At 41.1% G+C, this 27,510-nt stretch overlaps 4 protein-coding genes across 4 annotated transcripts in view; 2 read left to right on the forward strand and 2 right to left on the reverse strand.

Annotated features, from left to right (window-relative positions):
- The first annotated feature begins 905 nt into the window (after positions 1–905).
- Positions 906–2,418, forward strand: LOC308104469 (NHP2-like protein 1). Its single transcript, XM_080454900.1, has 3 exons — positions 906–1,142; positions 1,319–1,439; positions 1,999–2,418. Exons 1-3 carry the CDS (start codon positions 1,140–1,142, stop codon positions 2,259–2,261), a joined length of 387 nt encoding a protein of 128 aa, XP_080311026.1. The 5' UTR covers positions 906–1,139; the 3' UTR covers positions 2,262–2,418.
- A 646-nt stretch (positions 2,419–3,064) lies between these two features.
- Positions 3,065–6,951, reverse strand: crym (crystallin, mu). The gene is made up of 8 exons (XM_080454899.1): positions 6,407–6,951; positions 6,151–6,301; positions 5,061–5,123; positions 4,830–4,931; positions 4,555–4,738; positions 4,150–4,271; positions 3,678–3,762; positions 3,065–3,315 (listed from the first exon to the last, which is right to left on the reverse strand). The coding sequence occupies exons 1-8, from the start codon at positions 6,571–6,573 to the stop codon at positions 3,245–3,247; spliced, it is 945 nt and encodes a 314-aa protein (XP_080311025.1). The 5' UTR covers positions 6,574–6,951; the 3' UTR covers positions 3,065–3,244.
- A 1,052-nt stretch (positions 6,952–8,003) lies between these two features.
- rac1a (Rac family small GTPase 1a) lies at positions 8,004–13,474 on the reverse strand. The gene is made up of 6 exons (XM_080454587.1): positions 13,184–13,474; positions 12,255–12,326; positions 11,858–11,975; positions 10,879–10,941; positions 10,404–10,563; positions 8,004–10,198 (listed from the first exon to the last, which is right to left on the reverse strand). Exons 1-6 carry the CDS (start codon positions 13,216–13,218, stop codon positions 10,068–10,070), a joined length of 579 nt encoding a protein of 192 aa, XP_080310713.1. The 5' UTR covers positions 13,219–13,474; the 3' UTR covers positions 8,004–10,067.
- A 10,706-nt stretch (positions 13,475–24,180) lies between these two features.
- cyth3a (cytohesin 3a) overlaps positions 24,181–27,510 on the forward strand; it is a 37,830-nt gene continuing 34,500 nt past the window's right edge. The window contains exon 1 of the mRNA XM_080456370.1: positions 24,181–24,523. Within this exon, the coding sequence (XP_080312496.1) occupies positions 24,505–24,523 (19 nt within the window). The 5' untranslated portion in view covers positions 24,181–24,504. The remainder of the gene's footprint in view (positions 24,524–27,510) is intronic.

Consider the following 27,510-nt stretch of genomic DNA (forward strand, 5'->3'; position numbering starts at 1 on the left):
CAAAGATAATGTGTAAACAAACGAAACAAAACAAAACAAAACCACAAAAACATTTCATTTACACACAACACTGATAATAGTGATGTCTCAAATGCAAGCGTCATGCTGCAATTTTGCAAGAGTTTCTTTCCCCAAGACATCAGACTTGTGAACTCTAGTGAAAGTGAAGTGCAATATCCCCTAACCTTTCTCCTTATGCTGCTGAGGACTCCTCGCTGTGCAATATCTCATTATGATGAACTGTGATTTAGTTTTTTAGTGGTGTTTTTAGTATTATAGTATTTTAGCATTCATTTAACTAGGAGTAGTTTTAGATTATAGTAAGCCAGTGGAACAATATTTTGTTCAATTATGCATTTCATGTGACAATAAAGCTTTCTATCAAGCTAAATAATGGTGAGCTAGCTTTGAATTAAAGGCTCTTATCAAAGGCTCTTACCCCTGAGGAACCCTGAGGGTCACTGGAGTCTCGAGGACCCGACTCTGAGAACCATGTGTGGAAGAGTTGTATTTAATTACGCATTTGATTGAAATAACTAGCCTAACAAATAATGGTCTGTCAGCAGACCCAGAGAGAATAACTGCATTAACCAATACTGACAAACCAAAAACAGACAATATATTTCCTGACATAGGCTGGTCTGTTATGACAACTTTTCATGTTTGTAGCATGACATTTTAAACAATAGTATGAGTTGTTTTTTTTTTTATTGTTTGTCTGTAAAGACTGCTGGGAACGGAATCAATGGATCATATTACTTTTTTATTACGGGGTTATGACTTCCTTTTAAACTGCACACTCCGGTACGGTAGAGGGCGGTACACACAAAGTATGGGGGCGGGGCAAACTGAATCGTCCAATAAGAAGAAGCCTGGGGGAGCTCAACACGCATGTGTTCCAAGAACGTTTCACACACGCGTCTACTGCTCAGTTGCCTTGCATCTTACCTACATGCTCTACAACTCGTAAAATCTATAAAGTATAAACAGTTATTAAATTTTTTTGGGGGTCCGTTTCTCTATTCTCTCAGTATTCCAGCTTGTGTTAGTTTCACTCTCTCTCTCCAGTGAAGGCACATAGTCCTCCGTGAAGCATTTCGCCGAGAGGACAGAACATCTTGAACACCGAAGCCGCAATCATGGTGAGTTGACGTAGGAGCTAACAAGCTAACCCCATGGAACCCGGCTACTAATGCTAGCGAAGCTCCTAGCCTAGGTATCTTAAAGTACTTTCGGTTTGGGTTGTTGTTCTAACGTGTTTGTTGTAGACAGCCATCTCACGTTTTAAAAGTAATTCGACTTTTGTGTAAACTTTCAGACTGAGTCTGAAGTGAACCCCAAGGCCTACCCGCTGGCCGACGCTACCCTGTCTAAGACCATCCTGGACCTCGTGCAGCAGGCGTCCAACTATAAACAGCTGAGGAAGGGAGCCAATGAAGGTGAGCAACGCGATTTAATTTCAACAGGGTATAAAACTGTTTACCCATCTTCAAAATGAAGTGCATTCATTCTATTAATAGCATGGCTAGATTGAAACATGTGGGTTAAAGAGCTGGCGTAAAAATTCCCATGTGATGCTAGCATAATATGAAATGGGCCTACATTCTATGTTTTGCTATTACTCCAAGCCATAAATAATATAACATGAAATTAATGTAGGGGGCTATTAGTTTATCGATTTAATTGATTATTAAACATATCTATTATTAATAACCAATCCCTGCTTTGGACATGTCATAGGTGAAAAGTTTCAAAAAGTCAAATTTTCAAAAATAGTGAAAATAGCACATATGCAAGCTTGCATGGCAATGTGTTGTGAGCTTGTAGATCTGCTATTTTCCCTTTTTTGTATGATGCAGTTGTGCGATAAAGTATAACTTAACACTTCAGTGGATAATCGTTTTGTCAGAAGAAAATAATGGCTAGTTGCAGACCTAGTGTGTACAGCTTTAGACACTTTATATCCTAACCATGCTGGTGTCCTCTTGTGTTCCACAGCCACTAAAACCCTGAACAGAGGCATCTCTGAGTTCATTGTGATGGCTGCTGATGCAGAACCCCTGGAGATCATTCTCCATTTGCCACTGCTGTGTGAGGACAAGAACGTCCCCTATGTGTTTGTCCGCTCCAAGCAAGCCCTGGGTCGTGCTTGCGGGGTGTCACGGCCTGTCATCGCTACTTCAGTCACCATCAAGGAGGGCTCACAGCTCAAGCCTCAGATTCAGGCTGTGCAAATGTCCATTGAAAGACTGCTTGTGTAATTGCCTTACACAACGATGAAGTTGTCTCTTTGAAAGGGACAATCAGAACGGATTATATTCCCCTTTTTTTTTATTACTTCAAGACATAGACAGTGGTCACTTTATCCGTTTTCAAATTATGTACTGCTGTTCTGTGAATAAACCAGTTTTTTTGTTACATTTCTCTTTTGTCTCATTTATTAACAAATTTGAAATAAACATGGCATTTTTTTTAGGTTTTAACTCCTGAATTTTATAGTGAGAAGTAAATGCCAGTAAAAAACAATACAGCAGTATACTTGTATAATGTATGGGCTATCATAGAAGAGGAAAGGGAAAACTGCAAAACCGTTGTTAAAACCGTTGGTATCGACTTAACCTACTGGATAATGAGGCAAAATGGTAGCTATACTGTAGAAACAATTATACCAAATGGTAGATCAGAAGAAAATCCACATCGACGTAAATGTAACAAGATTTATAAACCAATGAGCATATTAATTGCATTTGGTGCTGTCTATTTACACAAACATGTCATAAGTGCCATGAAATGCCATTTCAGTTCTCACCACAAGGGGGAATACTTGTTCCACTGTAGTTTTGGCACCAGTGAAGAATATCCCATCTTTGATTTAAATTACTTTAAAATGCATTAAAAATAGGCCACCAATTCCATTAACCTTTGAAGTACTCCTCTGTCAATCACATCCTTACTTACTTGATCTTGCTTATGTGTACAATAACTAAACCAGAGTTTAATGTAATCCTACACATTCTTAATGAACTGCTGACTGCAGTGAAACCACTTGAAGGCTGGTACAAAATACGATTCAAATATTTTATGGATAGCACCGACCAACTAAATTATTTTCACTGTGTCAAATGTTTCCTTGACTCATGAACTCTCAAGAGAAACAAACAATTTCAATCTAATGTCTAATTTATACTCCGTAATACGACTGTACCAAATACCCAAAGCCACTCAATGATATTGGCTGACTCTTTCAAAGTTTGGTTTTGTTCTTCCATTGGTCCAACACCAGCTTTGCTGACACTGCATCCTCCACCGCCATCCCTTTTGTAAAAGAAAATAAGAAAGAAGAGACGATTTAGACTTTTTTAAAAACCCTATATACTTCATTAACCGGGGTCCCCCAGGGGTCTGTAATTGGTCCTCTCCTTTTCCCCCTCTGTACACCAAATCACTTTGCCGATCTATAAGCTCACAATGCACCGATCTGCTATTTTCACTGAATCTTTGCCTAGACCTAGGTCACTTGAGTCCATGTGGTTAAGCAAACACATAAAACCAGAGGTGTATGTTTTAAGTCTAGAATACTATGAAAGTAATTACACCTCTACATGTGAATTAACTGTACAAAGGAAGGTGTAATTGGAAGGACAAGCCACTGGGGTGGAGTATAATAAATGTCTCACCAAGGGATTTGAATACAGTTGTCCTCTCTCTGTGGGCAGGTCTAGCTCCATTAAGAACCTCTCCAAGCTCTGCAAACACCTCAGCCTGGAAAATGCACACACACACACACACACACACACAATTTAACAAAATCTCTCTTAATGCACATCACACTTTTCTTTTTCTTATGTATTTGTTACACTTTCTTCTCTTTCATTCAAATCTTCCAACAAGACAGACAAAACACAACACAACCACATCAACACACACCAGATGTATTGTCATTCATGGTGTGTGTTGATGTGCTTGTGCAAAACACTTCACACTTTTAAGTGAAACAGAATAACAGAAGAGTTATAATATGTTTTTATTAAAAAAAACTTAAATAACACTGACTGACACATTTCTCTTTTGTATATGGTGATTCTCTAAATGTGTTTTCAGTTTATATTTGTTACATTTGAATAACAAAAAAATAAAAACAATTCTCACCCCAGAGAGGATGACATCTCCAGACTCAGCCACCGCCCCCTCCTTACTGTCCACGTACACCACCGCCCCCCTCATCAACTCATCGTCCAGTTCCCGCCAGTCTGGACGGCAGGCTCCCACAGCTGTCCAGTCACATGGGAAGAGAGAGAGAGAGACAGACAGAGTGAAGGGAATAGGATGATTCAGCCATGGAGGGAGAGGGAGAGTGGAACCCAGCAATGGTGTGCAAGGCTCTTGCAAGAGTACCAGAGTAGCCCTGCCTGAAGACCAGAAGTCAACGGTGGACCCAGGCTCGATTCCAGATGGTTACACATGCAAGCTAGCCTGGTACATGCAAGCGCACATGCATGATGTACGTGTGTATTTGTGAAAGCATACATATGTGATGAAATTATGCATTCTCACCCGCCACATGGGCTCCTGGTTTGACCCACCGACCAAAAAGGACCGGGTCAGTGGCGCGGGTTACAGTTACTATGACATCTGCTCCCCCAACTGCCTCCTCCACTGTGTCACACACAGTCACAGGCCCACCGACAGACCTCCTAAACCTCTCTGCACTCTCCCTTCTTATGTTCCAGATGCGCACCTATGGAGAAGTCGTCAAATAGTCACTGTAGTACAGTACAGTACATATCCAGCCCATGTTTGTGCCTCGGCTATATTTTCTATAACCGTACCTCTTTAAAAGTAAAGAGTTCTGTGAAGACTTTATAGTGACTGATGGCCTGATGGCCTGTTCCTAGGATGGTGAGCACCGAAGCTCCAGCTGGCATCAGTAACTGCAAGAAGTTGATAAGTTTTGAAATGTTAGTGTGCAGAGGTGCAGGGACAGCCGCTATCACATGCTGCATACAAAGATACTGGGCGAGTATGTTTGAGAAACGGTAGTTAAGTTTATTATAGTTTACTTTTGCAGAGATGGCCGAAACGGCTGCTGTCCTCATGGCAGTGATAACTTCTCCATTGATAACCTGCAGATGGATAGATAGTTAGATACAGTAAGATTTCATGAGTGTGCTATTTATGCAAATGCCTATTAACGACCAAATAATAATATGCACAATATCAGTATGCATTTATCAAAATTATAAATGTATAATGATTTGTAAAATAGAACAGCATGTTCTGGATAGTGTATGAACATACTCAGTAAAGTCTTGATGTTTTGGGGTTGTGCCCGCTTGGAGTCGCAGGGGGGCCGCCAAATCTTTGTGTGATAGGGTCTTTAATTTGTAATTTTTACATGAACCACTTGGACCCTTGCATCCCTATTCTGGGGGGGAACATTAGCCGGAAATTGTAGATCGGCTGTTTTCAGCTAAGAGGTTTGGTGTACAGGGAAAATAGAGCAGACCAAGTACCGAGCCAAAGGTCAAGTTTACAATGTATTGAGGGTTTAATTGGTTAAATGTCTGAAAACACACATTTAACATGAATCCAATATGTGGTGGGGGTCCCTGCTTCATCTCTCTCTTAGCTATGGGGGTCTTGGCCTGAAAAACGTGGAAGACCCCTGTGTTAGAGGTATAGTCAGTCAATAGGAGTGTCTACAACGTGAATCTCTGTCAAGTTGCTCTTGCAACTAAGCTACATCAACTTAACCATGTCATGTGAAATGCAAGTATACTTTGTTGTTAAGTATTACTTACTGGGACCACTACAGAAAATTAGCAGATGAACACTTCAACATCCAGCATCAATTTATAAACACTCCCACACTTAGCCATGGATCAAGACATCGGTCATAATGATATGACTGTCATATAATATATGAGTCTTATATCAAGGCTAGTATCAAGGCTACTCCCACTCTGACTATCCCTATAACATACAATTATTTCTGCTAACTGATGATTAAGCATTAGACCCCCAAATCCTTGCAGCAGTTATACAAACTTAATCAAACATGAATTCTGAATGACTGTAACATTGTTACAGTCATGTTTTGCTTGCATCATATTTTCGTGTGTTAAAAATTTCACCCATCATCATACTCACAGCTTTTACATCCCCATGTTCTGCATCAAAGACGAGTACAGTTGACTGTGTGGATGGCAAAGTAGACCCGACTGGCCGACTGTAAAAGCACACCATCTTTGTGCACAAGATTCCTTCCTGCTCCATGTATGCTGGCATCAGCCCCAAAAATCTGTCAATCCGTGATTTAATGCATGCAAATCAATACTTTTTGCATACAACTGCACTATGTTGTGTCTCTCGAGAATGATGACGAGTTTAAAGTGGAATAACTTACCCATTATATTTCTGTAGAGGAACAGTGCTGCGTACAGGCTGGATCACTAATGCACTGTCCCTTTTTGAAAATGTCCCCAAAGCTGCCTCCAGACGAGGAACGAGATCTTTGTAGTGCAACAGGCTTTCAACTTCAGCTTGCCCGATAAAAACAGGGCTGTCAGCCATGGCTATGGCTGCCCCGCCGCAGACTGTGAGATTCTATTCAGAGCTGTTTGTTTACAGCGCTTGTGTTGAGTGTGTCGACTCCAAAGGTCGGCTGATTCCTGTGAAATATTTGCCCCTGCCCAACCCAGAATGTTTAGTAGGACTGTCGATCCAACCTAGCCCTGAAACATGACTGTCAAGCGTCATGTGAACCATGGATAGATAGATCCAACCAAACGCGAGTAGCGTTCGGACTCGCAATTTGTTTACTTAAATAAAAGTATCAATACTACCACAATGTAAAAATACTCAAAAAGTACTGGCATCAACATGTACTTAAAGTACCAAAAGTAAAAGTAGTCATTACGCGGAAATGTCCCGTTTCAAGTTTTCAAACTGAATAAAATCATTTATTTTGGTGTGACCCCATGTGGCCTTAACTCTAGCGCCACCCCTAGACCCAAATGTCTACTTGTCTTGACTCTTGCACACAGAATATCTCAAAATCTAGGGTAGATTGCTGAACCACTTTGGTCTAGTTAAGTTTTTAAAACATTCAGGTTCTTCATGGTCATTAATTCCCTAGCAGTTTTACGCATAGAGTATAAATCAGTATTAAGGTTATGAAAGCCAAATATCTTCTTGTGACGTGGGATATTCTGTGGCCAGAGAGCAGATGTAATCATCAAGTTCAACCAGGGCCTCTTGGGTGGTTTGATGATTGTTAGTACTCTGGTGGCTCCGATTTAAAATAATTGTGATGTGGTATAGGGTATACATACATACATACATTTGTGTACAAAGTGTGCTTGTGCACATAGGCTACATGAATGTCTGTGTGCTTTCTTTGTTTTTGCCCACAGTCATGCTATTCTACATTTCAATATTGTCCTGCAGGCTGCAATGACCATAATTTTCACACAAGGGACATTTTGCTTTTGCATCATATTTGAGTATGACTAAGTAAGAGTAAATGGTCACTGTGTGATTATGCTTTATGTCCCCCTTGAGTCTGTACATAATAAATGTACTACCAGGCCCTGGCTGAGACCAGTGGGGCCCGAGCACCTACAGTAGCTCGTCAGCACGTCCTACGGCTGGTCTCCTATGTCCTGAGGCCAGTACTCACTGGCCTGCTGATCCTCATGGCTTCCCACACAGCCAGGCTCCAGCAGCAGGCCTTAGCACTGCCTCTGGGCACTGGAAGGTGTGTGGCTGAAACATTCCTCAACTCTGGTTCAGTTATTGTACATACAGACGCAAGATGAAGTATAAAGGATGTGATTGAGAGAGCAGTGCTACTTCAAAAGTGAATGGAATTGTGGCATCCCATAATGGATAAAGGGATTGCTTGTAAAATCTGTGCCTTACTCCCATTTTATTTACCTATAAAAAACACTACTGCCTTGAATTATACACTTTGAGACCATACTATACACTTGAAACAAGAGTAATTTTAAATGAATTTATTTGCTTAAAAAAAAAACATCAGCAGATTACTACTATATTATGTCAAAAATAAAACCACATTTAGCGAGAAGATAAATCAAGTGTGTACTTTTCATTGTGCCAAAAACACTGCTAAAATAAAGTAGTTACAATGGTTCTTCAGACCATCTATGCATTTTGATCACTGCTCTTTTCAAAACTATAAAAAAAAAACATGGACTTGGGAATATCACTGCTTTAAGTACAGTATGCTGGAACAGACAAAGACATTGTAGTCAGTTAAAACCTCTGAATGATAATACATTTGCTCAGATTTAGTGAAATACAGTCATATAGATGTGGTCACAAATGGCATGGTTACAATTACATACTGTCATGATAGCAATAAGAGACTTGGTATATTGGGTCAAAAAGCCTAAATGCCCAGGTAGCAAACACCAGAATTCTTCAAACTGGAGTTTTGTATGAAACTTAAAACATGGCCTCGGCTACCAACCAAGCCTGCCATGGAATGTTAGAGAGTGGTTACCAGTGGTTACAAGGGACGTGCCACCATGATAGATGTTAACCACCTTTCTCACTAATCTTTCCCATCCCTTTTGTAGGAGAAAGATACTGTACTTAGTGTTCCCATGATGGAAGAGGTGACATTTCAACCTCTCCATGTGTCATAATTTCTCCAACATGATTGTGACTCGCGAGTCCCTCGTATTCACTGGTAACCGCTGTCCAAACACACGACATGCCTATGTTGATAAAATGTTTACAGGAATGGAAAAATGCGGGTTCACGCAACATTTAACATTACAACATAACATTGGAGTGTTAAGATTTCTGGCTGACGATGCAGCATCCATTCACCTCTGGTAATTAAACGTATGTACAGAAACAGAAACCAGGAAGTTGGTAAGCCTTTGACTTTGCTCCGAGTAGGAATTTCACCATTAGACTTCCGCGCACCTACGCAACACCTGACATTCAATGTAAAATACTATGTGTTTCACCTTAACAGAATGAGACAGGATGGGCACAGAGATAGTCAAGATTTGTTTACAAAGCTTTTCACTGATTAACAGATAAAATTATAGGCATTGCACATTTAATATCTAGTGTACTACTGTAAAGCCATTGCTCTGACTGTACTGGATGATGACAAAAATGCACTTCAACAAGCATGAGTTGTGCTCTAGATTTTTCTTCCGCTGGAATAATCATTACAGGACTTAGCAGCTACTACTACAACACTTGTTTAGAGCCATATTAGAGTTTGTTAAAAAATTCTTCACAGATGGTTAAAACCATTCTTTCAAGATCACAAAATGATGGTCATATCTGAACAAAACAAAAAACCCTCAAAAGGAACAATATCATTTATACATTTAGTGTACATGGAGTGACCACAAACCGAAGGCTGTTAACTGCATTTTGGCAACGCCTCAACTCTACAGTTTGTAAACAAAAGCAAAATGGGCTCTCGAGAAAAATTGGGGGAAAATGAATTGAAAGCAAGAGTGTTTAGTTTAATCTACCCCCTCAAAAAAACTTGAAACGAAACAAAAAGTAACATTTTTACGAAGGCAGCAGGAATTTCTTAGTGTGTTGGGAAAGGTGACATCTTTCTCTTAGAGTAGGAGAGTTAATTCTAGGGTCATTTTATGATTTAAAAAAAAGAATAAGTAGTACTTATTAAAATACCAGAGAGAAACAAAATGACATATGGATGCATATGCTTTTGTTGAATCCTCCCTCTTTCTCTTAAGACACTAGCCCCCCCAAGGCCCTACTTAATTCACTGTGTTGATCTGAAATAAATTGTATAGATGTAAGCAAAACTATTATAAATCCACTTGAATTATCAGAGGTGGTACATCTATTATAGTGTTGCTTAAACCTAAACAATGTTTTCAAGAGCTTGACAATCAGGAGCATTTGGGGAAATAAGGATTAGAGACTAGAGGCTTGACTAGAGACCCAAGGTAACTGCACTGTCAGCCTTCCTCCTCTGAATAGATGAGCTCAGACTGAAGACATGGACTTTCTCCTCTCCGTTAAATGTGCCTACCACTTTACAACAGTAAGCACTTCCTCTTCTTCCTCTTCACGGGTGGCGGGCACAGGACGGCCCTGATGGCTTCATCGAAAACTGTCTTAAGGCCGCGCTGTGTCAAGGCTGAGCATTCCAGGTACTTCACTGCTCCTAATGGGTTAAAAAAATGGTAATACGTTTACTTTGATTGAAAAATAGAGACAAAGTGATAGCAGTCCAATAAAATGTTGACAACCTGGACGGAAATAATCAATTTGCAATATAAAAAAAAGAAAAAACAAACTTCATGTGTTTTAAGTAAATAATATAGAAATATTGCAATTAGTCATAATTAAATGCATTAATTAGAACGGACCAATCTCTTTGGCCATGGCCAGGCCCTGAGGGTAAGTGATAGGGGAGAGCTTCTTCTCCCTGAGCTTTTCAATCGTGTCCTTATCGTCCCTCAGATCCAGCTTGGTGCCCACCAGGATAATGGGCGTGTTGGGGCAGTGGTGTCTCACCTCAGGGTACCACTGGGGACAGACGAGAGAAGAGAGAGGACAGAGTTAGAGCCTATGGATAGTATAGTCAGAGGCAAGTGCTGAATATTTTCTCTGAAATGTTATGGTATGAAACAAAACAAATAGTTTAAAAAAAGAGAAGAAAATCCACACCAATACAGTACTACAGAATTTATTAGGTAACACTTCAAGCCTCTTCCTCGGACCATACCCAAAACAAAAAGACCTGGACAGCCAAGTGAATTTAACCCCAGTACCCAAGAACTAAGCATGCCTTTTCAAAATGCACAGAATATGAACGCTGATGAAAAGCAAAGCTATTCTCACCTTGGCACGGACGTTTTCAAAGGAGGCGGGACTCACTAGAGAGAAACAGATCAGGAACACATCCTGCGGGAGGCAGAACCATACATTTGTTATTTGAAGATGTAATGGCTAACAGAAGACTGTGAATCTTTGTTAAATGACATCAGAACATCATCAGAACATCATTCGATCTACCAGCAGCATTGTGAGCTTAGATCACAATCAAGACCCGCTATTTTCAATTTTTTGCATGATACCGCCGTGGGACAAAGAATAAAATAACTTAATCGATTTGTTGATGTATTAAAAAAAGAGAATAAAAAACACTTTTTGTTTATTCGATAAACCAAAAAAAGTAATGGACAGAATAATTTCTCAAGCCATAGCATTGAAGCTCATCATAAAATGCCATGTAAATGGTTTGATATGTACATTGTTTTTAGCATTTAGTCTTTGCGTGCAGACACAACAATAAAGTGCAAATGACAGCAAAAATAATTCCAGACAATTTGGTTGAAAACGTATCAAGTCTAGTCGCTAAATGGGGACTGGCTCCTTTCACTTCCCTGTATGCCACTGGCTGATGGTTAAGAGCACAGAGCTCAGTGTGTTGTGAAGACAAAGAAAGCGAACAGAGTCCCCTTTCACTTCCTCTAGACATTGTATAGGTGCTGTGGACACAAGGCTCCACTCTCCACTGAGTGCACCATAGACTCTGTCCCTTAGCCATCATATACTGTGGCTCATGAATAACTCCAGTTCAATCCGAAAAGTGGCATTCTCAAGCAAATGGTGTTCATGCATTGTCTGTCTGGCTGGTTTGGTTCAATGTTAAACAGTGGCCTGGAAGAAGCCATTATTTAAGTGTGTGTTTGTTTGTGTCTGTGAGAGATAATAGATGCTATAGATTCTATCTGTGCCTAAGGCATTTGTCTGACACCAACTATTATTTGTGTTTTGTGTAAGCGTGTAGATCTTTTGTGTGTATGTGTGTCAATACCGTCTGTGGGTAAGACAGTGGTCTGAGCCTGTCATAGTCCTCCTGTCCAGCTGTATCCCATAGGCCTAGGTTGACTGGTTTTCCATCCACCATTACATTGGCAGAGTAGTTGTCGAAGCTACAGGGAAGGAAACGGAACGTTAAAAACTACCAACCATCTTTCATTCTGGCTGATGAATAACACAAGTTCAACACAGATGATTGCAAACAGAAAAGGGCGTTCAAGTGGGACAGTAGGGACTAGGGAGTCGAGCACTAAAAGCTCAAACCTGGCATCATTCCACATGCTGACTAACTCCTTACATCAGTCATTCAGAGGACAACTGCTCAAGAAACGTACTTGAACGCAAGAAGAGGGCTCTCAGAGTCAGCAAGGGTCTGTGTGTGTGTTACTTACACTGTGGGGATGTATTCCCCAGGGAATGCATTGGTAGTGTAGCTGATGAGCAGGCATGTTTTACCAACCGCTCTGGGGGAAGAGAGGGAATACATGTTATTTTTAATACACAATGATAAATAAAGCACAGAAGCTTGCTGATAACAACTGTAACCTCATTATTATTTTCGACATCTGGCATTTTGTTTTTCGTCAGGGCTGGTATGGCAGACTTTAAGGGATTTAGAAAAATGTATATGAGTAGCTTAAAATAAATTATATATATATATATATATATATATACACACACACACACACACACACACACATATATACACACACACACGCCATTAAAACAGATAAAGAGGATTTATGGGCATTGAGGAAGGGCGATGGGAAGGGTAAGAAATGTTAGTGATGGTGTTGCTAGGTCCAGTTTTCAGTCTCTGAACTGGAAATGAATGAAAGTGACATTTTAGTCAGTATCGTTGTGATATCTGTCAACTTAAAACAAATGCGACAAAATGGCATTTATTGTAGAATGTTTTAAAAGGCTTAAACATTCGGCAGCATACTGAATTAACGAGTTACTCTGATGCAAACACGTGAGATAATAACATGTGTCTTTAGTAGTTAAGTAGGAGAATCTATAAAATGCTTGTGACCCTTCCAAACGCAAGGAATGCGGAAAGCTAGCTTGCTAATAAGTATCTAACAGTGTGCTGTGACTGACTGACTGACCAGCTGGAGCCACAACAGTTGTCAATAGTTAACGTTAGCATGTTAACTAGCCTGCCGCAACACAACTAGTATCGTCAACTAGACTTGAGCAAATCAATGCCCCAAAAAAATGCCAAAAACTGCACGAACTTAATTTTAATTTAATTTAACTAAGGTAGTGTTGTAGTTAGCAGTGGCATTTCCTAGATATAAACAATAGTGCAACTTACCCGTCCCCCACCACCACACACTTGATGGCCTGCATTGGACGCCTCTCTCTCTCTCTCTCTCGCTAGCAAGCCAGCTACAACCCAACAGCCCCTTCTCTAGTTAGCTTAGCTCAACTAAAACCACTCTTTTTGTTGGTGTGAAGCTATTTTCCCAAACAGGGGGCAACAAGCGATAACAAGGCCTCGGGTTTACGGATGAAAGTGTTTAAAACGCGCTGTTGTGAAATATCCCTGTCGCCCCTCTCTTGGTGGAATTCCAAACTTGTAAAACAGGAGGCAGCCACCACCCAAAAAAACCTCTGGAGCAGATTGAAAGAGTACGCCCTCCTTATCCCATGGCCAGGACGGATGGTCGCGTTATGATTGGGCACTTTTTGGTTGTCAAGGCAACTGCTTCGTGTGCTCCGTTTAGAGCAATTATAATGAAACAATGTGATCAGTGGTGGGGAAAGTACTCGTATTCACTGGTAACTTAAGTAAAAGTATCCTATACAGCAACGTAGATATACTCTGTTACAAACAAAGTAGAAGTCAAAATGTACTTGAGTAAAATTACAAAATATTGGTATCAAAATATACTTAAAAGTACCACATGTAAAAGTACTCAATGTGACTGTCCCATTTCAAAATGTATAAAACATCTTTTGAAAATAGCAGATCTACAAGCTCACAATGTGTCGCATCGTGACGCATTGTGAGCTTGTAGATTGGCTATTTTCAAATGGCCAAAATATATATAGGGTTGAAGTGGGTAATGTATGTTTTGTAATAATAATCCAAATCTACAAAGTAACTTGTAACTAAAGTTTTCAAATAATTGTAGTGGATTAAAAATACCTCAAATGTTTTTTACTTAAGTGCAGTACTTGAGTAAATGTACTTATTTACACCACTGATAATGTGATAATAAGTTAAGAATGTATCGGACACGAGGAGCCAATATTTCCAAATATTTTATATAAAATATGGATCAGCAACTTTGTACAGTGGTAGAGGTTTTCATTAGACTAATATTGTATCTTTAAGATCTATGACTTTTGATTGGTTGATTGAATACTTTACTACAGTTTGCAATTTGTGAGGTACGGTTTACAATGATTGAAGTTACCCTCACGTCATAGCTTTACAGTACACACTCTCTAGGTGTAAAAACCATGGAAGAAACCTAACTCTATGGGAAGAAATCGGTGTAAACCATAAACTCTGTAAACAGTTGCCTGACTACCAGTAGCCAATCTCAGCGTTGCCTACGTCCCTCCTGGCAATGGGATTTTTTGATTGAAACGCCCTCGGACGACGGAAACTGCAGCTCCAAAGCGTGCAAGTCATTTCCGCCGTGGAATTTTCAGAGAAGCGTCCAAAATTGCCACCTAGTGGCGACAATTAAATAAAAGCGACAACATTCTAGTGTTAAAAATATCCCCATATCCTTTATATTTGAGCATTTGACCACCAGAGAGCAGCACACCCTTGGCATTACCATAGAGTTGGGCATTACCCCCCTTGTTTTGTGCAATTGGAGTTTTGTTGTATAATATGATATGGAAATCTCTCTTACAAAATTATTTAAAAAAAAAAAGGTGCAGTTTCTGTCAAAAATAGTTATAGGCCTACATCCATATAGGAAAGGGTAGCTTGGTTTAAACTTTTGGAAGTTGATAGCAGTATTTCAATGTTTTCCATTCAGTTGCTATAAAACCTTTGAGACAAATAGCAGCAATTTATTCAAATGTAATTAAAGGTAGTTGCTCTCTCTCTCTCTCTCTCTCTCTCTCTCTCTCTCTCTCTCTCTCTCTCTCTCTCTCTCTCTCTCTCTCTCTCTCTCTCTCTCTCTCATTGCCTAATGGCTTTGCTTCTGCGTTAATTAATTAGTGTTGCCATAGTAACCATTCTTTGCAATATCACCTTTAACCCCTACAGGTGCACATACACATTAACCTTGGCTCAGGATGTCTTGAATAAACAACTCATTAATAGGAGATAACATCAACATTAAAAGTGTGGGGTTGGGGGGGTGGGGGACTGAAAGCAGAAGAAGAGATTAATGAAGGATGGAGAGGCTGTGCCAGGGACATTAGAGTCAGTGAGACAAGAGATGGGGGACCAGAGGACCTTGTCATGACAAACACAAGATGTGTCTAATCTGTCCAAATCTGACCAAAATGTGACTAAAGGATTGGGGCAGCAATCAGCTTGGTGAAGCTGAAAACTGAATCCCCCCTGCAATCCCCCCTGCATTCACTTGGTACAAAACCTTTGCGACAAATAGTAGAAATGTATTCAAATGTAATTAAAGGTAGTTGCTCTCCCTCTCCCTCTCCCCCCTCTCTGTCTCTCTCCCCCTCTCTCTTTTCCCTTCCAGTCCCTTTCCCATCTTCCCTCCATAAAAGTGAGAATGCATGGAAACACCATTTAACTGGATCATTATCCTCCAATGTTATTTCTCAGAATAATCACCAGTACTTAATGACCACACATTTCGCATACCAGTCAGCTTGACGGTCTAGAGTCGAATCTCATGCGTATGCTCAAACCTATGTATGTGGACTTCATAACAGTAGCACTGACACTACATACCATGGTCGTGGTTGTTCTACGACAGTGGTTCTCAAAGTGCAGTCCGGGGACCCCCAGGGGTCCTTCAAGGGTTCCAGGAGGTCCTCAGCAAAATTCGTTAAAATAGCACTACAATCAGTTTAACCACTTTAACCCTATTTTATACTTATGCCTATTCAAAAACAGCCGATCTAGATGTGCCATTTTTGAAAGATTTAGAAAAATCTTGAAAACATCACAATATTTTGAAATAATTTATCTTTTCAGATAGTTGTCCACAGCCAAATATATATCAACATGGGGGTTCTTGACAATGTCCTTGACAATGTCCTTGAAAATGTTTGAGAAAAACTGTGTGGGCGTCAGCAGGAAAAACACGACATTAACCCTACAATGAAATGGAATGAAAAACAGGTGTGAGAATCAGTGATGGAAGTAACATGGAATATTAAATCCCCTACTAAATAAAATCTTCTGTGTTAATTTAACTTTTAAAGTGAAATTAAAGTGTCCGTATTTAATGAATACAGAAGCTGAGGCCATGCTGTTGATGCACATACTGTTACTTGATGCTTTGTGATCAATAGATGACCATAATGTAACATGATACAGCACATTTCTATGTGTCATGCCTGTCATTAGCCGTTTGGGACACTTGATGGATGGAAGGCATCTGTGGGTACTGCATGGTATATTTTGACCTAATAATATGGGTTTTATAACTGTGCGTTTTGATTTCACAGCTGCACCAAAGAACAAAAATATTTGGCTCCACACGGACGTCTTTCCTTTCCATAAAATCCACCCACTAAGCTGGATGTTGCACATAAACTAACACAGGTCACATGCACATTCCGTATGTACAAACACACGCACGCACGCACGCACACACTCACGCACGCACGCGCACACACACACACCTTCTATTTCAGTGGTGAAGCTCTACACAGCTGTGTCAACACAGCACCACAACGCAATAAACCATCCCAAGAAATGCTGTCTCAACATTGGAAATTAATTAATTGTTTTGCCTGTTCACTTTCTCAAAAACACCATATTAGTCTAATAATATGAAGGTCCGTTTTATGTATTTTTCAGGTTGCTTTGCACAACCTCTTGGTTGCCTGTATAGCTGCTGACTATGCACAGTAAAAAACCTTGGAGTTAAATTAAAACTCAGGATGTTACAGTATGCAAAAATCCCCTTTGATGATGTGTATGTCCAACAGTGATGTACAGTTCAGTACACAGTGCATGTGCAGTACAGTACATGTTGGTTGTCATGGCATGAAAGGGTCTTATTGGTGTGATGTGGATCAAGTGTCCAGTCACATCTATTCATAAGACCGTTGATAATATGCTCTGATGAGGGCAGCGTTATAAGAATCAACAGTGAGTCATGTGCAATCACATTTGATCAGACGGAATAGAATCGGTAGATCCACGTTGAGTCACATCAGACTACAGAATACATGACTGATGATGAGTGAATGATGAGTGACCCAGGCCGGAAGAATGTCTCAACCTCCCACCACCACCCCACCTCTCTCTACTGTATGTCCCTCTTCTCTCACTATAAAGCCTGCTTCAATCTCCAACTCTCTGTGAGAAAGGAAGCGTACACTGTAGTCTTCCTTTCTCACACACACACACACACACACACACACACACACACACACACACACACACACACACACGCGCGCGCGCGCGCGCGCGCGCACACGCACACGCACACGCACACGCACACGCACACGCACACACACACACACACACTCTATGATAAGGAATGTGTGTGCATGTGTGCCTGTATGCATGCGTGCGTGTGTGTGCATGCGTGTGTGTGTGTGTGTGTGTGTGTGTGTGTGTGTGTGTGTGTGTGTGTGTGTGTGTGTGTGTGTGCGTGTGCGTGTGTGTGTGTTTGTATTAGCAGGAATGTGTGTGGGTCTGTTTCCTCGTGATGAAGAAGAGCTTCTTACGCAGTATGTATATATCTGTGTACATATAAAGAAACCATAGTAATTGTTATGCCATATTTGACTATATAGGCTTCAGAAAGTACCAAAAATCCATGGAAATATTGAATTCTTCAAACATAACTCAAGTTTGATCCTCTTCTTCACAAGCAAACAACTGAATGTGGCCTGGTGAGAAGAACAATAATTCAACCATTTCCTCTGCTACGTTATCAAACATGCTTTTAATAGATCTCCAACATTATCTAAACATTTGCCCTGCCTATTCCTAAAATTCTACAGAGAAGTGTTACTGGGAGCGCCCCAGTGGATCACCTGGTAGGAGTGCATACCACATAAATAAGCTGGCCCGGCTTTGAATCCAAGTTACCTGAGGTGCTTTGCTGCATGTCACCCGCCTCTCTCTGTTCACTGTCTCTATTCAAATAAAACAGAACTCCCCAAACATATATATGTTTTAAATTATTTTAAAAAGCATTACTGTAAATTCTCTTAATCACTGTGCTGTTTTGTTTAGGAGATGTCCAACTGGGAATGTCTTAGCTCAAACACTGCGTGCAAAATCATGTTGATGGCAAGATATACTGCAGTGTATCACATGACTGAAAAGATCTTAAGTAGTTTGGGAAAGTCCCAGAGCATCCTTGGACTGACTGGATCAATGGAGGTATCTGGAAGAAGCCTACACCGCTCTTCTCTCATACAGATGACTCAAGCTCATCCGGTTGGCTCTCAACATATAGCCCATTAACATCATGGGTCATGGGTTGTTCTATCACTTGTGTATAACATGGCCTCAGTTGCCGCCGAAAGATAAAACTGGCCTCATGAGTGGTAATTTGCTGGAGGAGTATAAAGAAACTTCAGAGCATTAAATATGAATGGAGAGATGCAGCAGGGATATGAGGAACACAGGCATGTGTGTCACAGAGGCTGGGCTTCAGTGGAGCTAGTCCAATGAGAAATCCCTTGCGGGCCTACAGGCATAGTAGAGATGGTGGAGAAGGGTCCTATACTTACCATGTTACTGGAGTTGCTTATGGCACACTGCTGTGCTTGCATGTGTGCGTATGTGTGTCTCTGTACGGGTTTATATAAAAAATGCTCTTGCATATATGATGAGACACATATACCGTATCTGCTTGTGTATAATGTGCATTTGGCAGTACATCTGCATGGATCTACTGTACTGTATGTGCATTTGCACATGAATGCCCATGCTTGCAGCATGTGTTGTTGCTCAAGACCCACACAGAGCCACCCCCGGCTCCCATCAGGGACAGAGGCAGATGAACATGATCATCTGTGACGGCTCAGCGCAAAGGGGAGGTTAACTTGGTCCACTCACCACCACCACTCCCTGGCGCCGCAGTGCGATGCCTTAATCTGGCTGACATATGCTGCACTGAGGGAAGCCGCTGTCAGTGGCGGATGGAGAACATCCATGCACATTTCTTCTCCTGGTCTGTAATTGTAAAAAGAAAGAAAAAAGGAGAAATATTGCTGGATGCTATTACGGTCCACTTTATTTTAGGAGCAAGTTCAAGAGGGAAGGTGACATAGGATGAGAGAGCGAGGCTCTGATAGGTTCACAGTTAAAGTAAAGAAAGTCAAAAGTCTGTGTTAAAAATAGGCCGTAAAATCCTCAGTGTAACTTCACGTAAATATCATCAATTTGTGTAACTTTTTACACCATCAGAGTGAAATGAACAGAGGATTCTACTGGGAATATTATGTTTCATCTGCATTTATCAAAAACTAAAGATGTGTCTGCACTCACATACTGTAGGTGAATTAGAATAGAGTAGAAATAGAATTCCAAATCAAATTCCTGCACGGTTTCCCTTCCCACAGGACTGAGGTAGGTCTAAGTCTAAATATTCCTAAATCAAATTTCCCCCGGAAACTATGTGAACAGCAAATGAGCCAACTCGCCCTCTCTGGTGTTTTATATTGATTTGAGGAAAGAGAACACATTTTGTCTGATTGTGCCTGCATGTACTCCACCCTGTTGGCGTATTTAAACGCCAGTGAAACAGTGGAAATGGAGCCTCTTCCTGGACTGGGCCGGACATGCTCTCAGCACAGGAAATCATTCCCCAGACTGAAGGCCCCCGCTTCCCTGACGCACAAATGCTCTCTGTTTCTGTGTGACTGAGAGAAAGTGTGAATGTGTATCTCTACATAATGTGTCCACATGTTTATGTGTTGGAATCTATAATAAATGTGGCGTGTGTGTGTGTGTGTGTGTGTGTGTGTGTGTGTGTGTGTGTGTGTGTGTGTGTGTGTGTGTGTGTGTGTGTGTGTGTGTGTGTGTGTGTGTGTGTGTGTGTGTGTGTGTGTGTGTGTGTGTGTGTGTGTGTGTGTGTGTGTGTGTGTGTGTGTGTGTGTGTGTGTGTGTGTGTGTGTGTGTGGGTGTACTGTATGTTGCAGGGGATGTGAATTGTTACATGGGACTTCCTCCTGTGCGCCAACACAGAGTGTGTTGCTGGAGGAGAAACATATAATTATCTAGATCTTCACTCTTGACTGGCCCTAAGAGCATTGTGAGAAACTATCAGTGAGTGTATTATTCTGTGCTGTGGGGAAATAGAGATGAAGAAACAGATGTGGGTAGATAGAGACAGAGGATCAGGATAGATATGGAAGTGTGTGTGTGTGTGCGCGCGTGCGTGTGCGTGTGCGCGCGCGCACGCGTGTGTGTGTGTGTGTGTGTGTGTGTGTGTGTGAGTGAGGGCCAGCTTGGGCAAGCCACAAGTGTAGTGGGATTAGAAAAATAGACATTGTGAGGACAATTGTCCTGGTCCTCGCAAGAGAAATGGTTGTTTTATGGTTTTAAAAGATAGAAAATGCAGGAAACAGAAACCCACATTGTGCTTCTGGCTATAGCTATGCAGGTCTATAAAGAAATATCAAGAAGACTTTATGAGAATGTACTGCAAATTATCTGTAACCACCAATGCTGAAATAAGCTGAAGACACAATATTTGTTTACGCCTGCAGGCTGCAGCCTTCGAAGGGGGGGAAATCTGAGGACATTCATTTTCTATTCTACGACAAATATGGTACAAGATAGCACAGTACGGGTGGATAGCAACCGAGATACCTTTACTCAAGTCTTGCACAAAAAGTACTTGAGGTTAGATAATGAATAAAACATTATATTAAAACAACAGGGGTTATTTCAATACTGTATACTGTACTGTACAGCCACTTGTTTAGAAAAACCTCCATCCATCCAGATGATATGTTTTTCTTCACTTGTTTTAATAAAAGCACTTGATGAATATCAAACTAAAAACAGATGCACACCCAGTCACCACATGTGCTACAATCTGGGAACCCATTCAGTAAAAAAAAAAAGGGAAACAAAACATTTTTTTAACCTCTGGGGGCACCACCTCCTTTTTTGTGTAGAAACAGTCCACTTCCGTTTGGCCCCTCCCCTTTCTTAGTCCACTTCCTCCCGGGTGCTTCTGTGTTTATTCCTACTAATGTGCTGTGACTCTGTGAAATGTCTTACAATATCTTCATAATATAATAAAAGATATCTTGACACATGGTCATCTCCAAACATCTGATGACATCTTTAAATTAACTCCAAAGGGTCTCTAACATTGGGTACAGATATAAATATAGGTCAAACAACGGGAGGTCATTCCAAGTGTGTATCAAAACAACAGTTACGTACACCAACTTCCCCTAATGCAGTTATGTCATGCTATATTGCTGACAGTGTGGCTGCAAGAACAGCAGAACACGTCATTTAAACACTATAGTGATGCAAAGGGTGGGGCAGGGAAGTCAGTTTCCTATAATTGTTGAGCAATGGCTAAAGCTTTCCATGACCATGATGAGAATACAGTAGGGCAAGCTATTCCGACCCTCATCATGAACACTTGTGTCCCTCGCCAGTGAACTTCACTGAAACAGAATCATGACTGACCATTTGTGCTATTCGCCCACAGTCATGTTCAAGCACAGGCCTTAAAAACAAGGCTCCAAACATCCCAAAACAAACTTGTAAGGCTACTTCTTGGCCTCAATCACAGAACCCATCTAACCCCTGCTCATTTTGCTAGGATTGGATGGCTTAGGGTTGAGGACAGAGTACAGCAACTTGCTATGGGCCTGGTCTTCAAGATACACCACAACATTGGGATCCCCCTGTATTTGTCAAAATACTTCAAAAATGTTAATGAAGTCCATGATCATAACACCAGAGGCAGCTCCACTGATCATGTTCAACCCAGATTTGGCTCAACTAAGGGTATGAACTCGTTCTCATGCTATTCATCAAAAATGTGGAATGCCCTACCAAAAGGAGTAAAGGAGTGTAAAACCCTACTCACTTTCAAAACTGCCCTAAAGATACACCTTCAGGAGGCTGCAATTCGAAAATGGCCCCTGTCTAAGTCTTAACCTACCCCTCCCTACCCCCCCCCCTCCTTCATTTTCCTCTTTTGTATATATATATATTTTTTTTTTTCTCTCGTCATACCAGTAACCTGAAAGCTGATTGTATGACATTCTGTATAGTAGTGTGTATATCTGCCTGCCTCTTATATTTCATCATGATTTGTGTGCATGGGGTTCTCATCTTAAACAAGCGTAATGCTTAATGAGGGTTTCCAGTTTAGTAGACCTTGTATTGTGAATTTGTACTTCCATGTACTGTTATGTACTGTCATGTACTATTCTCATGTCTTTCTAAATAAACTACATCAATCAACAGACATGTTCTGTTCAGGTGATCACAGCAAATGCTCGGAGCCTGCAGTGCACCCGGAGGGGTGTAAACGAGGAAGGGCAAGGAAAAGACTGAAAGAATTTGTGTTGATGTGTTTCTACCATTCCCACAATCTGCACCCCTTGTTTTTAAACAATATTTGAGGGTATTTCAGTTTTATTGTATAAGAATGGCAGGATAGAGAGAGGTAATGATAGGTATGACATAGGTCATGAACTAGATTTGAACCTATAGAGACTAGAGCACTACATTGGACACTTTCATGTTTTACCGAGTGGGTGGTCTGAATGAAAGGAACACTTCCTTTACCGTAACTTTCGTCTATCCTCCCCTGTAGTGCCATACAATGGCTCTCCCACAGAACTCCCATCCTGCTGTTCTCCTTTCTCCATTCTCCTCCCTACAGTCTGATACGGCTGCTGGTTTGAACTGGTCCATACCTGGGAAATCCTCTGTGAGTCAGTATACTTCGTTCATTGCTGTGAGGTCACAGGTGTGGCTGGGCTGGAATAATCAGGACGGAACTACGCAGGATTCCAGGATCACAGTTTCTCTCTCCTCCTCTCCACGCATTCATGTCCCATCAATACATAGTTTCTCTCATAGGCTGCCGTGGATCGTGGGCCCACTGGCTGTGGATTGCGGGTTTCCATAGACTATGGCTGTGAACTGTTATTTTAGTTGCTATTGTTGTTATTATTGTTGTTGCTGTGCATCTCTACCCCCCCCCCCCCCCCCCCCCCCGCCCCAACCCAACCTGTACACACGGATGATCAGATGTCCACCCACCTAGCCAGGTTCTCTTCAAGGTTTCTTCCCATTAACAGTTTTTTTCCCCCTTGCTGCCATCACCAAGTGCTTGCTCATGGGGGAATTGCTGGGTCTCTCTCTCTAAATTAAAGAGTACCATCTTGACCTGCTTTATAGGCTATGTAAAGTGCCATGAAATAACTGCTATTGTGATTTGACACTAGTGACTTGCATAGATTTGTCTCTGGTCCCTGCCCCCTACGCCTTGAGAGATGTCATCAGGCTTTTATTTTTACTATGTCATCAATATTGTCAATACACCCATCCCACTAGACCCTTTACAGGGCTTTCCATTAAGTCATTGCATATCTGTAATGTCATGTAAGAATACATTTTTCTGTTCGCAGCCAGTAGTTAAACAGAAAAGTAGTTTGACATACGGTTCTCGGTTCATTAGACTGGTATTATTGTCACATTCACATACGTCACATCTCTATCTATTGAGAGATGGTATGTATGTCATAAGTGTATATCAAAGTGGGGGTCCACAGACCCACAGGGGTCCTTGGGGTGGTTCCAGGGGGTCCAGACACAAAACCTATTTCGGCTATTAGAAAATAACCAATCTACAAGCTCTGAAAAAAAAAATCTTGAAAATGTTGAGACATTTTGAATAATTTAAAAACATTTTGAACAACAAAAAATCTTCTCTTATGGGGGTCCCTCGCACGAAATCTTTTGGGGGTCCACGGCCAAATACATAGCCTACTAGGCCAAGCCCTATCAATGTGGGGGTCCTTGACATGAAGTCGATGCTTGAGGACCACCACAATGTTGCTACTCGCCGTGCAGTGCTGTTTGAGGAGGGGGAGTAGGGGGCGGAGCGTTGTGACGTCCCTCTGGTTGCAGTGGAGAATATGTGTGAATGCTGCTGACCACTGAAGATCCGACTTGGTGGGAGAGGAGAGTGATCGTTTCGATCGCTGTTACTGGAACTGGACACTGTGTCACCTAATGCTATTGATAGGAAATGCGTTCACATTTAGCTTTTGCAATCATTTAGGACTAGACTGCGGCTTCTGTGTTATTTTCCATTGACATCTGCTCGTTGTTCCAGTTGGACTCTGCGTTGCAGCAACACCTAGTCCTAGGCTATTCGTGCACTCAGTGCAACCACTGACTGTCAGCCTGTCATTTTTATTTTTCATCTGTACGCAGTTAACATACATTTTTTTCGCGTAGTTTCAAAGGATCGTGGCATCTGTTTGGACCGCATAATCGGCGTTGTCGATATGGATGAAGACAATCAAGGTAAGGCATCGTTTTCTCACCCAGTCAGATCAGTGTGGGGATGGAAAGCACGAACTGATGCGTCTCGAACCGTATGTGACAAGGAGGATGATGTTGGTGATTGTGATTGGTTATTTCTTATTTAGTGCTGTTGTGTTTTTGTAAGTAAGTATTTATTTTTAGTAAAATAAGTATTTATTTTTAAACAAAAAATATGAAATCAATTAAGTAATAAGACCCGTTTAATTTCGAAAAAGATTGGCTTACCAATCTCACAGGAGTGAGATGTTTAGCCTGTATACATAAAACGTTTATTTACACAAAAAATAATAACACATCATGAAATCCCCTGCAACCCACTGACTGCAGTCTGTCGTGTGAGTGCATGGCTTGCCATCTCCATCTGTTTGATGTCATGCTGGAAAGCTTTGAAGTTTGTTTGCGCTTCTCCTCACAATCTGGTCGTAGCTCTTTGAAGGGACGCTCGTGTCCCCAAATGGGTATAAAACCGATAAGATAACGTCCCAGTCCCACTTTTCAACAGAAAAGAAGCCGCTTCGGTTGACGGGGTTTCCATTGAGATGTAGATGGATGGTATCTGCAGCCCATTCAGTTGTGTCCCATAAAGAAGAGCCATCTATAAACCTAATTCTAATCTAGCGTAAATGTGAGTGGTAGATTTAGCTAAATTGGTAGACCACAGCTTGAGCTACGCGCACGCACATGCACGCGTGCATGCATGCGCGTGCATGTGTACTTTATTGTACTGCAAGACAAGTACAATAAAGTCTGTACTAGGCCTGGCTATGCTGCCACTTTATGGCACTTATGAGGACTTTCGGCTGATTTCCATTAACTACATTAATTCTAAGTTAGAATGAATGTAGGTAATGGAAATTAATTAAGAATTTCTAACCCTGTTACCCTAACATTTGCCAAATCATCACAACTTCACGTCTAACCATATCCCGCACCCCATAAAGGGTTGCCAATCTTCCCTCGAAATACAGAATCCTGACTAAAAGGTGTCCTTATTGAACTGATAAGGGACACACTTTGCTCCATGTTTTGGGAATCAATCAAATCAATGACACATATTACATGTTCAGACAGCTCAAATATACTATAATACAGGTTGTTATATAATATACAAAATACTGTACATATATAGGCTACAGTGAGATTTTTTCTAGGCATCACTTATTTTTCTTGGAAATAAGGGAGGCCCGACCGGTTGTCCCTTTATTTGAATTTCAGGTAGTTGGCAAGTTGGCAACTCATGAAACAACCTGTTGAAAGATGAGGACCAGGAGAATATCCTCACTTTCTGTAATGTTTCTCTCCACGTGAGGATAGTGGTTCTTACAATGTACAGTACACTACACACACACACACACACACACACACACACACACACACACACACACAGACAGACGTGGTTGCCGAAGATATGAAGATAATCCAAACGGTTTTGAGGAGTGAAGTCTGTGTCAATGTAGTGTAAACAAAATGTCTTAAGGTGGACCAGGATAACATTTTGTCAGTTAAACTGTGAGGCCTACCAGATGCTGGCTGTGGGTTTAAGCTTTTGCCTACCAAATCACACATCCCCCTGGTCCTTCCTGTGGTCTGTCAAAGAGCCTTTCACCCTCTCCAAATTGTGACCTCAGCTGCATTTGCATGATGAACACTGGGCACTGAAAACAGAACGTTAAAGTAAGGAGTTTCCTGTACGAATGTACAGTATGTATTTGTCGTCTTCATTTATACATTGGTTATTAGGCAATTGAAAAAGTTATACAATTATATACTGTATGTATTGGTCGAAACTTTAGGTTGAACTCCTTTATCTCTTTAAAAGTTTGTCATGGTGTTTAAATACAGATCTTCATCTCAATACATTGGGCCCTGTAGAAATTAAAGCCATGTCCCAGCAAGTCATTTATCTCAGTGTTTTAACCACAGTTGTAGATGTCAAACTGCTCCTTCACATACGACAACGGTTATTGATCTAATGTCTATAGATTTAAGCCACTGTGGCTTGAGGGTGAATCTACATACACACAAAGCCATCTAGCTGTGTTGACTATAGGCTGTAATTACACACACCTCTAGAATTATTCGACCTAGAGTGAGGGCACTATATCTTACGTATGAATAATGAATGCAAGCATACTGTACAGGCATCTATCGCACAATTATTCAACAAAATGATTTAGTTAACGATTTGAAAGCCCTGTTGTTTGTTACTGAAGGTAATAATGAAGTTGGACCTACAGTATAACCTTTATAAGCCATGAGGTGATGAGAACATAATAAATGTCTATAATCTATCAAATAACCAGGGAAGTGTTACATACAGTTCGTTCTGACCGGTTATTAAAATGTGTGCTCTTTAATTCTTACGAGCTCAGAGCTGAGGCCCAGATAGCTAAATGGATAGACACTGGTTACTGTGTCTCACATGACAGGATGCCAGGGCTCACAGACGCATGTGGTCCTGTCTTTGATCAAACCAGGAAGGGAATCCGTGATAAGAGCTGGGAAAGGATAAGGATTACGTATCCTATGCAGTGTGTGTGGTATGAATTATTAAAATAACTTACTGTAAATGGTGAATGCACGTCACGAGAGCTACTGTAGTGCTCTCTACCTTTCTCTCCCTCTTTCTCACACACACACACACACACACACACACACACACACACACACACACACACACACACACACACACACACACACACACACACACACACACACACACACACACACACACACACACACACACACACACACACACACACACACACACACACACACACACACGCTCGCATGCATACCATATGCATTGATTTATATCCACATAAGCACTCACAATCATACACTGACTATTATGCAAAATTAGCTGCTTCTTGCCTGTAGATAAAATTCCCCTTCTATAAAGCCTGGGCTGAACAGAACAGAGTAATAATTTACTATATAATGTGTTATTATAGTGTGTGTGTGTG

The sequence above is a fragment of the Gymnoscopelus braueri genome, assembly GCF_963280865.1.
Source record: "Gymnoscopelus braueri genome assembly, chromosome: 17".
NCBI lineage: Eukaryota > Metazoa > Chordata > Actinopteri > Myctophiformes > Myctophidae > Gymnoscopelus > Gymnoscopelus braueri.